This window comes from Saccopteryx leptura, chromosome 3, assembly GCF_036850995.1.
Source record: "Saccopteryx leptura isolate mSacLep1 chromosome 3, mSacLep1_pri_phased_curated, whole genome shotgun sequence".
NCBI lineage: Eukaryota > Metazoa > Chordata > Mammalia > Chiroptera > Emballonuridae > Saccopteryx > Saccopteryx leptura.
In genome coordinates this window covers 70,558,507-70,576,055 of record NC_089505.1, presented here as the reverse complement: position 1 = coordinate 70,576,055, position 17,549 = coordinate 70,558,507, and the positions used below count along the sequence as shown (strand labels likewise).

The window sequence follows — 17,549 nt, the reverse complement described above, 5'->3', positions numbered from 1 at the left end:
GGAGTTTTATATTTAAACAATTTGATTAACTTATTTCTATTACATGTTCTGTATTCTCTGAAAAAGTTTATGCTTGATATTAAATGGAGATCTCTAATTTTTTTCACTTGATTTTAGAGAGAGGGGAGAGAAAGAGAGAGAAAAAGGGGCAGTGGAGAGAAGAAGCGAGAAGCATCAACTCCTAGTAGTTCTTTCTTGTATGTCCCTTGACCTAGCAAGCCCAAGGTTTCCAACAGGCAACTTCAGCATTCCAGGTCGATGCTTTATCCACTGCACCACCACAGGTCAGGTGAGAACTCTTAATTTTTTTTTTATCACAATATCATTGTATGCTTGTCATCAATAAAAAGCAGAGAATAAAAATCACTTCTTAAAAAGATAAAGAGAAAGAAAAAAATCACCCTTAATTTACTGACTAAGCTATCAGTAATATTTTGAAATATATTTTTATTTTATTATTATTACTTATGTATTTATTTATTTTTCTTCTTTTTCCAAGTGAGAGGAGGGGAGATTGAGAGACAGACTCCTGCATGCTCCCTGACTGGGATCCACCCAGCAACCCCAGTCTGGTGCCAGTGCTCTGTTCATCTGAGGCCATGCTTACAACTGAGCCATTTGGCGGAGGCTCCACAGAGCCATCCTTAGCATCTGGGGACAGTGTGCTTGAATCAAGCCATTGCTGGGCAGGAGAAGAGAGAGAGGGAGAGAGGGGGAGTCCTAGAGAAGCAGATGGTCGTTTCTCCTGTGTGCCCTGACCAGGAATCAAACTCGGGACATCCATATGCCGGGCTGATGCTCTACCACTGAGCCAACTGGCCAGGGCTTTTATTATCTTATTTAATATTTATTATTCATTTATTTTTTTTTTTAAGTGAGAGGAGGGGAGATAGAAAGACAGACTCCCACATGCATCCTGACCGGGATCCACCTGGTAACTCCCATCTGGGGCTGATGCTCGACTCATCCTCAAATCAACCAAGGTATCCTCAGCACCTGAGGCAGACGCTCGAACCAGTTGACTGTGACAGGGATGGAGGGAGAGAAGGGGGAGCGGGAGGGGGAGAGAAGCAGATGGTCACTTCTCATGTGTGCCCTGATCCGGAATGAAACTCGGGACATCTACGTGCTGAGCTGATGCTCTATCACTGAGCCAACCAGCCAGGGCCATAAAACTTTTTAAAACAGATTTTGATTATTGATTTTAGGGGGGGAAGAGAGAGAGAAAGGCAGGAGAAAGGAGTGGGAAGCATCAACTTGTAGTAGTTGCTTCTCGTATGTGCCTTGACCAGGTAAGCCAGGGGTTTTGAATTGGCATCCTCAGCATTCCAGGTTGACACTTTATTCACTGTGCCACCGCAGGTCAGGCTTGAAATGTATTTTTAAATGGCGCTATATATTATGGGTATTTTTCTTTTTAAAATTTTATTGATTGATTGGTTTGCTCTTCCACCCATTATGCATTCATTGGTTGATTCCTGCATGTGTTCTGACCTGGGATTGAACCCACAACTTTGGTGTATCAGGATGACCCTCTAATAACTGAGCTGCCTGGCCGGGGTGGGTGTTTTTCTTTTTATAACTTATAAAAAGTAGGTCAGATTAAATGCATATTTCAAAGGCTTCTGACTCAGTTTTGCCAAACTTGCCCAATAATGTTCTAATATATAATGCTTTTACATACACTGTGCCAGGTTTTCACACATCTTTAGGGACAGTGGGTATATAATCCTGTTATTTCCTAATATGATAGCTCAGTTTTGGCTTGTTAATCATCTTTTGGGTATAAAAGGCATTTCACTGTGGTCTCCATATGCACTGCTCCCAGTACTAACATGACTGATCGTTGTTTTATGTGTGCATTGGCCAATTTTAAACTTGAGAAGTTTGTCTTTTCTTTACTCCCTTTTAGAAAGTAGTCACATATTTGGAATAGTAATCTTTTGATCCTATCCTTCCTATGTGTTAAACAATTTGGCTGCCTTTTTTTCCAGTTGCTGAGAGGTAGCCTATAAATCTTGGAATGTCCTGAGCGATAGGAGTGTGTGTTTTTCACGGTGGGTCCATAGATAGGTAGTTAATGCTGGGGAGATGACTCGGGCTGGGACTGCTTCTGCCAGAAAGACCGGTCACAGAGGTTAGAGGGCTGGAGCTTCGAGTGAGGTAATACCAATCCAGTGTCCTGGCCAGTAGGGTTGCTGTAGGGCGAGTCACATGACCAGTGATTATTAACCATGCTTATTTATTGAAACTCGAATAAAAACTATAGACAGTGAAGCTCGGGTGAGCTTTGGTTGGCAGTACCCTGTGTACTGTTACACACAGATATTCTGGATGAGTAACGTGTCCTGACTCCAAGGGGAAAGGACAGTGGAAGCTTCTGGTTTGGGACCCTCCCAGACTTCATTTTATTATGTCTCTCCATTAGACTGCTTATGATCTGTATACTTTTGATGTAATGAAACTGTAAATTTGTACATTTTTCCTTGATGTACCTAATGGTTTTTTTTTTGTTGTTGTTTTTGTAAGAGAGAGGGGGAAGGGGGATAGACAGAGAGGAAGGGAGGGAAATGAGAAGCATCAATTCTTTGTTGCAGCACCTTAGTTGTTCATTGATTGCTTTCTCACATGTGCCTTGGGTGGAGGGGCTCCAGCCAAGCCAGTGACCCTTTGCTCAAGCCAGCACTTGGGCTTCAAGCCAGCGACATTTGAACTCAAACCAGACCATGAAGTCAAGCCAGCAACCATGGGGTCATGTCTGTGATCCCATGTTCAAGCTGGCGACCCCACCCTCAAGCCTAATGAGCCCACGCCCAAGCTGGCGACCTCGGGGTTTTGAACCTGGGTCTTCTGTATCCCAGACCAATGCTCTATCCACTGTGCCACCACCTGTTCAGGCCCTAACAGGTTTTATTGTTGCTGTAAATAGTGTTTTTCTTTGCTTTTCAAATCCTTTTGTTGTTTGAACATGAAATTTCAATATCTTAAAGCTTTTGCATAATGAGAGTTTTGTTCTTTTGCAATTTTCATTTCTTTATTTATCCTTTAAATGTTGTATTTATTGATTTGAGAGAGAGAGAGATAGGAGAATCAATTTGTTATTCTACTTATTTATGCTTTCATGGTTGATTCTTGTATGTGCCCTGACCAGGGATTGAACCCACAACAATGGTATATTGGGACAATGCTCTAACCAACTGAGCTGTGGCCAGGGCTCCTCCCATTTTGCTGGTCAGGGTTTTATCTGTGGTACATTTTTGGTAAAGATATTGGGAGTGGTTATCGTTGTCATGTCCCTAAGCCTAAAGAAATGCTGTGGATTTTTTTGTAGATATCTTTATCAAGTTAAAGTGCCTGTCTATTTCTAGGTGAGAAAGATTTTTAAAAATTGTGAATGGCTGTACTGTTTTTTATTAATCTACTGAGATAATTAAATGGTTTGTATTATACTATACTTGCATTCCTGAAATAAAGTCAAATGTGCATTGTATAATCTTTCTTACCTATCAGTAGATGTGATTTCAAAATATTTTATGTAGAGTTTTTATAGTTAAGTTCATAGATGAGGCTGGTCTATTTCTCATATTGTCCTTGAAATCTGGGTGTTTTCTTTAGTTCTTTTGCTTTGCATGCCTGGTAATTTTTGTTTGGATGTCAGATATTGTCAGTTTTACATTATTTGCATGGTTTTTTCTTGTGCTTTTAACTACTTTTGAGGTTTGCTCTAGGGTGTGTTTAAATTACTTTGAAACAGTTGTATTTGGCCCTGGCCAGTTGGCTCAGTGTGTGGAAGTCCTGGGTTCGATTGCTGGTCAGGGTACACAGGAGAAGTGACCATCTGTTTCTCCACCCTTCCCCCTTCCCCGTTCTCTCTCTCTCTCTCTCTCTCTCTCTCTCTCTCTCTTTCTACCCCACCCACAGCCATGGCTCAAATGGTTCCAGCAAGTAAGCCTCAGGCACTGAGGATGGCTCCATGGCCTCGCCTCAGGCACTGAAATAGCTCAGTTGCCAAGCATCAGAGCAGCAACCCCAGGTGGGCAGAGCATCACCTGGTATGGGACTTGCTGGGGTGGATCCTGGTCGGGGCACATGCAGGAGTCTGTCTCTCTGCCTCCCAGCCTCTCACTTTAAAAAAAAAAAAAAGAAAGAAAGAAACGGTTGGATTCTTTTTTTTTTTTTTTTTTTTTTACAAGTTTATTTCAGCCAAACTGACAACATATTACCAGGGAGTAAAATCAAATGCTCTTGGGAATAAGTTTTGAAGCTCAGTTTGATTGTATGGAGGCTTTCTTTTAGCTTCTTTTTTTAAGGTTTATTGATTTTAGAGAGAGAGAAGTGGGGAAGGAGTAGGAAGGTTCAACTCGTAGTATTTGCTTTATGTCTGTGCCTTGACCAGGCAAGCCCAGGGTTTCAATCCGCGACCTCAGCATTCCAGGTCTACGCTTTTATTTTCCGTGCCACCACAGGCTCTTTTAGCTCTGTTAACTCGTGCCAAAGCAGTCTTTTTGTCTAAGGTGACTTTGTCCCCGCTGAGGCAGTACTCTACTGAGAACTCGACTTGAAGTCCCTGTGTTTTTTCATTCGGGCTAGTGAGAACACAGACTATTCCTGATCTAGTGTGAGTTCCAGGAATTGTTCACCTCTCAGTTCTTTAGTAGTTAGCCAGAGACTCAAGGGAATCCTCTGCACATCTAAAGAGTGAGACTTTTCTTTCTCTCGCTTCCTCCCTCCCTCCCTCCCTGCTTCCCTCATCACTGCCTGGCAAACTTACCACTTTCGCTTCCTCAGATTTGACTTGTGTCATTAACTCAGCAAGACTGCCAGAGTTTTTGGGCTCCTTGTCCCCGTGTTTGGCCTGGAAAGTCTAGGCCATGAGCTGCACAGTCTTCAGTGGTCTCACCTTGTTTGTTTCTCCTCTTCTCTGATTTCTGTGTCTGAAAGTAGTCGTTTTAGATATTTTCTCCATTTTTTAAGTTGGTGGAGCCCTGGGCAGATAGCTCGGTTGGTTAGAGAGTTGTCCTGATATGTAACGGTTGTGGGTTCCATCTCTGGGCAGGGCACATTACAGGAACAGATTGGTATTTCTGTCTCTCTGTCTCCCCCTTTCTCTCTAAAAGAAATTTAAAAATTATAAAAAATGATATAAATTTTAAAAAAATAAATAAAAGTTGGTTAAGGTGATGGATAATTCTAGTAATTTCCCTGGAATCAGAGGGTTTATTGATTATTAGAGTTTGCGTTTTAGCCTTGCTCTGTGAGTTACTAGTTGTGTGGCTTTTAGCAAGATGTTAGGCTTTCCCTTTTTTGGTTTTCTCTGAAGTGGAATAATTATAGTCTGTACCTCATGGGGTTGTTGTGAAGATGAAGTAAGAACAGAACGTGCTTAGAACAGTGCCCTGCTTGTATAGGAACTTGCTTTTATTGTCGCACCAAACAGCTCTTTTGTTGACTCTGTAGATGCTGGCGTCCTAGAATGAGACAGCTTCTGTGAATGAAAAAAAGAGCTTAATTCCAGAAATTATTCCTTGCTGAGGCTACCTTTGATGAGATACCAGTATCCAGATTTCAGGAAGTGGTGGCTATTTCCTGAAAGCTGCTGAAATGACTAAGTCCCAGGTGAGCTTATTATATCCTAGTTTGTTATCCAGTAGATTTCGGGAAGCCTGTAAATATATATACAATCAAAGAGAACAATATATATATAGACACATTGTGGCTGGAAGAGATGTGCTTGGACTGGGGGACAATAAATGACTCGGAGTCGCCATCAGGAAGGGAGGTCCATCTGTGTGTCATAGGATCCTGCAAAGTGGTAATGACTAACAATACTGCCGGGTAAGCTGCAGATCGAGAACTGAGTTGCAGACTTTTCTGTGGTAATGTTGGCTACCATCACAAAAGAGTAAAAATGTGTACAGGATTTACTTTGTATGTATGGAGGGAGCACATGAAATCCCTGAGGTCAGTTAATATTTCCTGGATATTAAGTGTGAAGAAATGTCTTTGATGGGTCTTCCTCTTCCATTTTTCTTGTCCAGAATGTAGATCCAGTGAACAGTCCTCTTCCGAAGGAAATGTGGGAGATATAAAAGGCACAGCTAGAAAACTTTTAAAGTCTCTTTTTACAGATAAAAAGATAATAATAGAGCTTGTATAAGGGTTGTTGTACACATTATCATGTTAATATTTTTAAAATATTTAGAATGATACATAGCACATAATAAAAGCTTTATGCTTGTATTATGATTTCGTATGTAGAACAATTTGTTAAGTTTTTTTGTTGTTATTTTTAAAAATGTGTTTATTGAGAGATAAAACATTGATTTGTTGTTCCATCTATTTATGCATTTATTGGTTTGTTCTTGTATGTGCCCTGACCAGGGATCGAACTTGCAATGTTGGCATATTAGGATGATTCTCTAACCAACTGAGCTACCCAGCCAGGGCAGAACAATCCATTTCTAATAAGCAGTTCTGAGCATATCGTACTTTTGTATATGGACAGCACTGCAATGGCTACTAAGTGTCTGCAGGAACTGTGTGCACCTTCTCCGAGACCAGCTTCTGCCTGTTACCTGGGCATCTGTTCTCATCAGCTTCTTCCGTCTCACTAAACTATTTGCAGTTCCTTGAACCCAAATAGATCAGAAGCTATATGGCATAGGGCCATTTTTATTGTAACTGCATAGTAGGTAACATTCAGTGCTCCTAAGGTGGGTTGCAAGTAGTTTTTAGGTAATTTAAAGTTTTAACATTTTATGTTGATGAATGAATGAATGAAGTGACTGAATAATGCACAAAGTGAGGATATTTTAAACGAATGTCGCCAAAAAGTGTAAATCAAAACTAGATATGGAGAAATATTTATTTATAAATTTCCATAGTATAATGAGAATATCCTATCATTATCTTATATTTTTATTCTATTAACTCCAGACTAAAAAGGATTGTATTATAACAGGGTCTGTTGTCATTCAGTGATGTGGCTGTGTATTTCACCTGGGAAGAGTGGCAGCTACTAGACCCTGCTCAGAAGAATCTCTACAGAGATGTAATGTTGGAAAATCATAGCAACCTAATGTCATTGGGTAAAGACAACTTTCCTAAAGATCTCAGCATGAGCTCATTGATTGCCTGTCTTTTTTCTATTGTCATAGTTTATTGGTAGTAAGATATTATCAGTGATTTTGGACTGGGGCTTATACAGAATTTTGTTGTTTTGTTTTTAGAGAGACAAGAAGGGAGAGAGATGAGAAGCATCAACTCATAGTTGCAGCACATTAGTCGTTCATTGGTTGCTTTCTCATATGTGCCTTGACCAGGGGCTACATCTGAGCCAGTGACTCCTTGCTCAAGGCAGCAACCTTAGGGCTCAAGGCAGCAACCATGGCAGCGGTCATGTCTATGATGCCATGCTCAAGCTGGTGACCCTTTGCTCAAACTGCATGAGCCTGCATTCAAGTCAGCAACCTTGGGGCTTCAAACCTGGGTCCTCAGCATCCCAGGTCGATGCTCTATCCACTGCCCCACTGCCTGGTCAGGCTGTTCTTTTTTGGAGAGAGAGGAAGGGGGAGAGAAAGAGAGAGGGAGATTGCTTCTCATATGTGCCTTGACTGGTGTGGTGATCAAACTGGTGACTCTAGGCTTCAGCCGGTGACCTTGGGCTTGAGCTGGTGAACTCGGTGCTCTGGGTTGACACTCCATCTATTACGCCACCATCAATCAGGCTAGAATTTATTTTTTTTATGATCAGACAGGGACACTACTTTTATTTCCAAATGAAGTTTCTATTTTGCTGAGATTTAAGGTATATATTCTCTGAAACAACTTTTACTCGCAGGCCCTAATACTGCTCAGGTTCTCTGTGGTTACCCCTTGACAGGTTTTCAAGCCACCAAGCCTGAAGCAGTGGTCCACTTGGAAAAAGGAGAAGAAGGAATAGGAGAGAGGGAATTTCCAAGTCATTTTAGTCCAGGTGAGTGAACCCAGTGCAATGGGAGTCAGTGGAAGCAAAGTAACAGTTGGGCATTGGAATGGGACCCTTGTTATTTTAATACTTTTTCTCACAGATTCTGAACCTTTAGAGGTGACTTTGAGTGAAAAGAGGTCTTTTATATGAATATTGTCTGCTCCTAGCCACTGAGGGAGATGTACTTCCTTCTAGCTGCCCTGGGTCAGGTCTTTGCCTGCTTCATTTGGTCTTTCCTTATTTGCTTAGTTGTTCTTACATTGAGGCTTGTTAGACACAACCAGCCTACTGCACCTCTTATCCATGTTCACATACCTCTTATGCTTTCAAATATTCCTAGATTTGTTCCAAAGTTTGATGACACCCATGTCCTTCAGTTTGTTACCTATTACTGTTTCTTTTATTGAATGCCTCATACTTATTTTGTGCACATTCTTCATCATTGCCTTCATTCTCTTTTGAATACTGACTTGAGATTCTGTCCCCTTCATTTCATGACAATGGTAAAATTCATTGAACTTTTTTTCCCCTTAGAAACAATGTGGCAAATGTATGATTGGTATCAGGAAGACATTGTGAAGAATGCACCTGTGGAGAGAGATCGTGAAAATCAGGCATTGGGAAAAATGCTTTCTCTTAGCAAAAACTTTTTGGAAAAACCCTATAAGTGTATCTCAAGAGGAATAACTTGGACACAAAATTCAGATTCAAATTTTCAGAGTAAAAACTGTGCAGAAATGAACTCTGATGAGTTAAATGGTTCTGGGAAATCATGTGTCTATACGCTACACAACACCTCTCACATTCATGCCCAGTACTATGAACCGAATTTACGTGTGAAGACTTTCAGTCTGGTGACAAATCCTAAAAGACATCACAGAATTCACACAGAAGGGAAACATTATGAATGCAGTGAATGTCCCAAGTCTTTCAGATATAAATCAAAGCTCTTAATTCACCAGAGAGCTCATTCAGGAGAGAAACCCTATGAATGCAAAGAATGTGGAAAAGCTTACAAGGAGAAGACAAAGCTCAGATTACACTGCAAAATGCACACAGGAGAGAAACCTTTTAATTGTTGTGATTGTGGGAAAGGTTTTATGCAGAAGTCAAGCCTGATTATCCATCAACGAATTCATACAGGAGATAAACCCTATGGATGTAGAGAATGTGGAAAGGCCTTCATCAGTAAGTCTCAGCTTGTTGTTCACCAGCGAATTCATACAAGAGAATCCTATGAATGCAGGGAATGTGGAAAAACCTTCAGTAAAAACTCACACCTCATAATACATCAAAGAATTCACACAGGAGAGAAATCTTATGAATGCCATGACTGTGGAAAAGCTTTTGCATATGCGTCACAGCTCATCGAACATCAGAGAGGTCATACAGGAAGACGACCTTATGACTGCAAGGAATGTGGGAAATCCTTTAACAAAAAGTCACACCTCATAAGACATCACAGAATCCATACAGGGGAGAAGCCATATGAATGCAATGAATGTGGAAAATCTTTTGTAGACAACTCGCATCTTGTTGTTCATCGAAGGACTCATACAGGAGAGAAGCCTTATGAATGCAGGGAATGTAGGAAAGCCTTTAATAAAAAGTCATCCCTCGTAACACATCAGAGAATTCACACAGGAGAGAAGCCTTATGAATGCAATGAATGTAGAAAAGCTTTTATAGACAAGTCGCATCTCATTGTCCACCAGAGAACTCATACAGGAGAGAAACCCTATGAATGCAGTGAATGTGGGAAAGGTTTTATAGACAACTCACAGCTTCTTGTTCATCAGAGGACTCATACTGGAGAGAAGCCTTATGAATGCAGGGAATGTAGGAAAGCCTTTAGTTATAAGTCATCTCTCATAGCACATCAGAGAGTTCATACAGGAGAGAGGCCTTATGAATGTACTGAATGTAGAAGAGCTTTTGTATACAAGTCACATCTCATTGTCCATCAGAAAACTCATACAGGCGAGAAACCCTATGAATGCAGTGAGTGTGGGAAAGCTTTTATACGAAAGGCAGTGCTCATTGTGCATCACAGAACACATACAAGGGAGAAACCCTTTGTCTGTCTTGAATGCCAAAAAGCTTTTAGCAGTATGGCAATGCTCAGTACACATCAGTTGATTCATACAGGAGAGAAACCTCATGGATGTAATGAGTGTGGAAAAGCTTTCCGCCAAAAAAGCCATCTTATTATCCATCAGCGATGCCATACTGGAGAGAAACCCTATGGATGTATTCCCTGTGGTCAGATTTTCAGCTAGAAGTTACAGCTCATTACACATTAGAGACATCACACAGGAGAGAAACCATATCAATGTACTCATTGTGGGAAAGCCTTTTAAAAGAAAACATACCTCAGTGTTGATATTAGAGAAGTCATGCAGGACTAAAACCTTATTACTGTAATGAATGTGGGGAAACTCCGTCAAGTTCTTTCTCACTTCACATGAAATTCCTACAGAAAAGAAATCTGAGAAACGCATTAGATGCTAGAAAGACTTCAGTAAGGTGTCAGATCTCACTGAATGCAAGGGAATTCACATAAGAGACACCCTATGAATGTGGTGAAAGGATATTTTTCTATTGTTGACCTTTGAAGTTTCAGAAAACTTACCAATGAGAGAAGTTTTGTAAATGTAGTGAATATAGGAAAACTATTTGTCACCAACTTAGCCTCATATTTCATTAGAGAAAGGCAATATGAATGATTTGAGAAGTCAAAGTCATTTCTTAAGAGAAATCCCATTATACATCCTGGAGAAATGAAACCTTTTGAGTGCACAAATGGTTTGGTAGATCATCACAAAATTTCAGTTTTCACAGGAAAAATCTCATGCATGTTTTGAATCCTGGAATACCTTCCAAACAAATGAGTTTTCATACTAAAGAATGCAGATGACTGAAAACTCATGATAAAGGATGCCTCTGGCATTAAGTCCAAACTTACTGTGCATCAGATAATATTTGGGAGAATTAGTACAGTGTAATGATGGTGGAAAAGGTTGTTTACATATAAGCAATTTTATACTAATTCTGATCTTGTGACATAATTATATATAAAAAAATGTAGCACAAAACAATGAGTTACAAATACCAGATAACTTTAGCATGCTAAATGACACTCTGTTACATGTTTGGATATATTGTATAGTCAAGTAGTAAATTAAGAAAGGTTGTTGATGTGTGTGTTTGCTTTGTGTGAATGTTTTTGTACTACATGTACATACTCATTTCCAGATTTCACAAGGTCAAGTTGTATACCACAAAATTCTTCCAGTTAGTATGTGTAGTATCCACTCCACCCCCAAATGCCAACATTGTAAATTTTTGTATATCATATAAATTGCAAGGGAAGTAATTAGGCTTAAGAATGAACAAGACAAACATAATACCATACACATGTATATTTACTGTTTACTTGTATATATAAATGGAACTGGCATTTCTTTTCAGCCCTTTGGAATAATAAATTTTTAAAAACAAATTGTCTTTTGGTTGTCAGGAAAAACAACAACAGACTCATTAAAAATAATTGAGGCCCTGGCCAGTTGGCTCAGTGGTAGAGCGTCAGCCTGGAGTGTAGAAGTCCTGGGTTCAATTCCCGGCCAGGGTGCACAGGAGAAGCACTCATCTGCTTCTCCACCCTTCCCCCTTTCCTTCCTCTCTGTCTCTCTCTTCCCCTTCCACAGCCAAGGCTCCATTGGAGCAAAGTTGGCCCAGGCACTGAGGATGGCTCCATGGCCTCCACCTCAGGTCCTGGAATGGCTCCAATTGCCCCAGATGGGCAGAGCATTGCCCCCTGGTGGGCATGCCCAGTGGATCCCAGTTGGGCGCATGCGGGAGTCTATCAGATTGCCTCCCTGCTTCTAACTTTGGAAAAATACACACACACACAAAAAAAAAATAATTGAGATTTAAGAAGGGAGATTTAATCACAACTTTTCTTTCCCAAGCTGGATCCTGTGAAAAAGTGGAAGAAGTTACTTTTTTTTTTTTTTTCCGAAGTTGGAAACGGGGAGAGACAGACAGACACCCGCATGCGCCCCACCGGGATCCACCCAGCACGCCCACCAGGGGCGACGTTCTGCCCCTCCCGGGCGTCGTTCTGTTGCGGCCAGAGCTGTTCTAGCGCCTGGGGCAGAGGCCAAGGAGCCATACCCAGCGCCGGGGCCATCTTTGCTCCAATGGAGCCTCGGCTGCGGGAGGGGAAGAGAGAGGAAGGAGAGGGGGAGGGGTGGAGAAGCAGATGGGCGCTTCTCCTGTGTGCCCTGGCCGGGAATCGAACCCAGGACTTCTACACGCCAGGCCGATGCTCTACCACTGAGCCAACCGGCCAGGGCCAGAAGTTACTATTTTTAAAGAGATAAAGATTAAAATTAACTTTTTTAGTGGTATTGCTCATATGAGGAATGTGGTTTAGACCCATGGCCAGATGTGATTCCCACTACTTTTCTCTATTAGTTTCTTTGGGTTGCTGGAGGAAAGTACTATAAATGGAATGGCTTAGAAGGTTCTGGAGGCTAGAAATCCAAAATCGTGTCAAATGAGGGCCATGTTCCCTCTGAAACCTGTTGGGGAATTCTTTCTTGCTTCCTAGCTTTTGGTGACTTGCAATTTTCATCTTCCCTTAGCTTCGGGCCATGTAAATTCAATCTCTGTCTTCATCATCTCATGGCGTTCTACTCATATGTTTATGTGTCTTCATCTGGCCATCTGTATGTATAAAAACACCAGTCATACTGGATTAGAGTCCTGCCCTAGTCCATCATAACTTCATTTTAATGAATTACACCTGTAAAGACAATTTAAAATTTTTTTACATTTTGATAAAGGTTTTCCCCCAATGCAAGAATTGTTTATTTGAGAGAGAGAGGGACAGACAGGGACAAAAAGGAAGTGAGAGAAATGAGGAGCATCAACTCATCCTTGCGGCACTTAAGTTGTTCATTGATTGCTTTCTCATATGTGCCTTGACCAGGGGGATCCAGCTGAGCCAATGACCCCTTGATCTAGCCAGCAACTTTGTGCTTCAAGCCAGCTACCTTTGGGCTCAAGCCAGCAACCTTGAGCTTCAAGCCAGCGATCTCTGGGCTCAACCCAGCGACCATGAGGTCATGTCTATGATCCCATTCAAGTCGGCAACCCTGCGCTCAAGGGATCACCAGATCCCACACTCAAGCCAGATGAGCCTTCACTCAAGCCAGTGCCCTCAGGGTTTTGAACCTGGGTCCTCAGCATCTCAGATTGATGCACTATCCACTGCACCACTGCCTGGTCAGGCAGAATTGTTTTGGGTTTTTTTAATATATATATTAATAGACTTTATTGGGATGACATTGGTTCGTAAAACCATATAGGTTTCAAGTGTACAACTTAATGCCATCTGCATACCACATAATGCTCACCCTCCCCCAAGCTGTTTCTTTCCACCCCCTTTCCCTCTGCCTATCCCCACATGTTGTCTTTGTGTGTTCTGTATATGTGTTTTTTGTCTTTTCCTTCACCTTCTTTTATCCAGTCCTCTCACCACCCCACTTTCCTGACAGTTGTAGTCTGTTCCATTTGTCCATGCCTATGTTTCTATTCTATTCATTAGTTTATTCTGTTCATTTGGCTCCACATATAAGTAGAGGTGGATTAAAGTCAGTTGAGGCTCTGGGCGCAGAAGAAAATATTGGGCCCCTTAAAAATACAGACAGGGAAAATAAAAGTACATGTTAGCCATATTTTTAAATAAATAAAAAATATGTACTTGATGTCATTAGAAAAAAGTGTGAAGTTGGGGTTTTGCAGGGCCCTTCAGAAGTCGGGGCTCAGGGTATGCGCCTGGGGCGCTTGCTGCTAAATCTGTCTCTGCATATAAGTGAAACCATATGGTAGTTGTCGTTCTCTGACTGGCTTTTTTCACTTAGCGTAATACTCTCCAGGTCCATCTATGCTGTTGCAAAAGGTAAAACTTCCTTCTTTATTTTTTTGTGGCAGAGTCAGAGAGAGGGACAGACAGGAAGGGAGAGAGATGAGAAACATCAATTCTTCGATGTGGCTCCTTAGTTGTTCATTGATTGATTTCTCATATGTGCCTTGACCAGGGGGGGGCTACAGCAGACTGAGTGACCCCTTGCTAGAGCCAGCAACCTTGGGCTCAAGCTGGTGAGCCTTGCTCAAACCAGATGAGCCCTTGCTCAAGCTGGTGACCTCGGGGTCTGGAACCTGGGTCCTCCACATCCCAGTCCAATGCTCTATCTACTGCGCCACCGCCTGGTCAGACAAACTTCCTTCTTTTTTAAAGCTAAGTATTCCATTGTGTTAATATACCACCATTCTTTTGTCCACTCATCTACTGATGGGTTCTTGGGCTCTTCCAGATCTGGGCTTTTGTAAATAATGCTGCAGTGAACATAGGGGCGCATATATTCTTTCAAATTAGTGTTTCGAGCCTGACCTGTGGTGTTGCAGTGGATAAAGCGTCAACCTGGAATACTGAGGTTGCCAGTTCAAAACCCTGGGCTTTCCTGGTCAAGGCACATATAGGAGTTGATGCTTCCTGCTCCTCCTTCCCCCTTCTCTCTTACTCTCACTCTCTCTCTCCTCTCTAAAAATTAATAGTGTTTCAAGTTTCTCCAGAAATATTTCCAGAAGTAGAATCTCTGGATTATAAGGCAGTTCCATTTTTAATTTTTTGAGGAAACAATATTGTTTTCCACAGTGGCCATACCAGTCTGCATTCCCACAAACAGTGCAAGAGGGCTTCCTTTTCTCCACATCCTTGCCAACACTTGTTTGTTGGTTAATGATAGCCATTCTGACAGGTGTGAGGTGATACCCCATTGTGGTTTTAATTTGCATCTCTCTGATGGTTAGTGACATTGAGCATTTTTTCATGTCTATTGGCCAAATGTATGTCCTCTTTGGAGTAGTGTGTATTCAGATCTTTGCCCATTTTTTAAATTGGATTGTCTTCCTGGTGTTGAGTTTTATAAGCTTTTGACAAATTTTGGATAGTTACCCCTTATCAGTTGTATACAACTACTTTTAAATACAGTCACATCTGAGGTCCTTGAGGTTAAGACATAAACATATCTCTTTTGGAGGGAGGGTACATTGGTCCTGGACTATAATAATTTCAGTGTGTGTGTTTCTAAGGGTGGGGTGCAGTTTTCCCACAACAACAAACACTTCAGAGTCACCGGTAGGGTGTCCAAGAATTCAGTCCTTTTCTGACACTATCTACCTGGAGATAGCATCAGAATCCACAGGTTAAGGATTCTGTTCCATAGGACTGCCCCCCCCCCTTCAGATGGTAGCCACAATCCCAGGATGTTACCCACGCTGCTGACCAATGACTATAAATGGGAAGTTTCAATGAACCCTCCAACTCAGAATGCCAATCGCAAGTACAAGTTGTTACCTGTACTTCTGCCCGGTTGACTCTAGATCAGTTTCTCACAACCCCCTTATCTGGTTTAATTTGCTGGAATGGCTCATAAAACTCAGAAACATGCTACTTACTAGATCATCAGTTTATTTTAAAAGGATCTAACACAGGAACAGACAGATGGAAAAGATGCAAAGAGCAAGGAAAATGGGAAGCAGCATGAAGCTTCCATGCCCTCTCTAGACACAGCACTCTCCTGACATCTCCATGTGTTCTCCCACCCAGAAACTCTCTGAACCCTATCCTTTTGGGTTTTTATGGTGGCTTCATTACATAGCCATGGTTGATTATATCACTGCCATTGGCAATCGGTTCAGCCTTAAGCCCTTCCCTGGTCCTGGAGTTGGGGGTGTGTGGAACCGAAAGTTCCAACCCTCTAATCAGTTGGGCAACAAACCCCTATCCTTAGGTGCTTTCCAAAAGTCACCTCACCTGGCCAGTTGGCTCAGTGGTAGAGCATCGGCCTGGCATGTAGGAGTCCCCGGTTTGATTCCTGGCCAGGGCACACAGGATAAGCACCCATCTGCTTCTCCACCCCAACCCCTCTCCTTCCTCTCTGTCTCTCTCTTCCCCTTCAGCAGCCAAGGCTCCAGTGGAGCAAAGTTGGCCCGGGCGCTGAGGATGGCTCCATGGCCTCTGCCTCAGGTGCTAGAATAGCTCTGGTTGCAACAGAGCAACGCCCCAGATGGGCAGAGCATCGTCCCCTGGTGGGCATGCTGGGTGGATCCCGGTCGGGCGCATGCAGGAGTCTGTCTGACTGCCTCCCCGTTTCCAGCTTCGGAAAAATATATACCAAAAAAAAAAAAAGTCACCTCAATAACATGACAAAAGACACATTTATCGCTCTCAACATTTAGGAAATTCAAAAGGTTTGGGGAGCTGTGGCTCAGCAATTGTGGGGGAAGACTAAATATGTATTTATTGTAAACCTTTATTACAGAGGGACACAATTCATTCATAAACACTTAGTACTTTGGATGCGTAGCTATAAAGATAGTCCTGTTTTCATAGTAGACACATCTAGGCAGGTATTTACACCCATCATGCCTCCTAAGTGGAGACAGAGGAAGAACAGCTCTCTGAGGCACATCCTGGATCCCATAGCAACGGTGTTGACCACTGTGACAGCAGATCTGAGAGGAAACGTCCTGTCTGCCAACAGACGAATGCAAACAGAAAAAAGTTAAGTGAACATAGTAGAAACTATTTTGATAACTCACAGATGTGACAGTTTACCCCTTTGCCTTTGGAGAGAGGGTGAGGACCACAGGAAAGTGTTCTTCCCAACTGAATGGACAGGGTTGAAATTTATAAGTCTAGTTATAAATGTGAGAAGACAGAGAAAATGTTCCAGCATATTCAAAAAGGGGGCGATGGTGCGCTAGTTGCATTTTACATGCAAGCTTATGAAACAGATATGTTAATACAACAGAATACTAAAAATAAGTAGCTGAAGATGACCCTCATTAAAGAGATGCATGTCACAAACCAGGTACACGAACTAGTTGCGTAATACTATGCCTAGTATGTCTTCAGCGGTTATTGCCTGTATCTAGGTATCAACCTTCAGACTCAATCTACCCTTCTTAACCCTACTTGATACTAGATAGAGCTGGGCCCTGTGTACCTGTCTCCTGGGTCAGCTGGCACAGTCTTAGGTTTATCAAAGGGGTACAGGAGGGACATGTGGCCATAGCAAAGGGGCTTCTCTTTCTGGTTCTGGTGTGTTTTTCTGTGACCGTGTGGCTGCCAGCAGGTGGGCAGGCTGGAGTTCCACTGCCCTTCATGTTAGTGTTCCTCACTGATGAACTCCATCTCCCCTGAAGCCTCTGGTGAGCTTCTCCACCATCGGTGGGCACTTTGTGTGGATGAAGTATGCCCTGTTGGCACCCTTCAGTGGGCTCTGCCACCTATAGGCTGCTCCCCATTCAACTTCCTTTGGCGTTGGCAAGCTGCACAGACCTGGCCCCTTTTCTCCAATGAAGTGTGAACCTAACTTTGAGACTGGAGGAATCCCTCTTCCACAGTTCTTAGTTCTTTCTTTTCTTAGTCTCCTTTAGTTCTGGAGGTAGTAACTCTTTTTTGCATTTGCTTTCTCTGTATTGCTTGGAGTCCTTTCAATAGTAA

General features: G+C 42.2%; 1 protein-coding gene across 1 annotated transcript in view; it reads left to right on the top strand.

Moving 5' to 3' along the window:
* LOC136399210 (zinc finger protein 615-like) overlaps positions 1 to 11,434 on the top strand; it is a 54,480-nt gene extending 43,046 nt beyond the window's left edge. The window contains 2 exon segments of the mRNA XM_066374177.1: positions 8,904 to 10,350; positions 10,353 to 11,434. Coding sequence (XP_066230274.1) covers positions 8,904 to 10,350; positions 10,353 to 10,532 — 1,627 coding nt within the window. The 3' untranslated portion in view covers positions 10,533 to 11,434.
* The last annotated feature ends 6,115 nt before the right edge of the window (positions 11,435 to 17,549 follow it).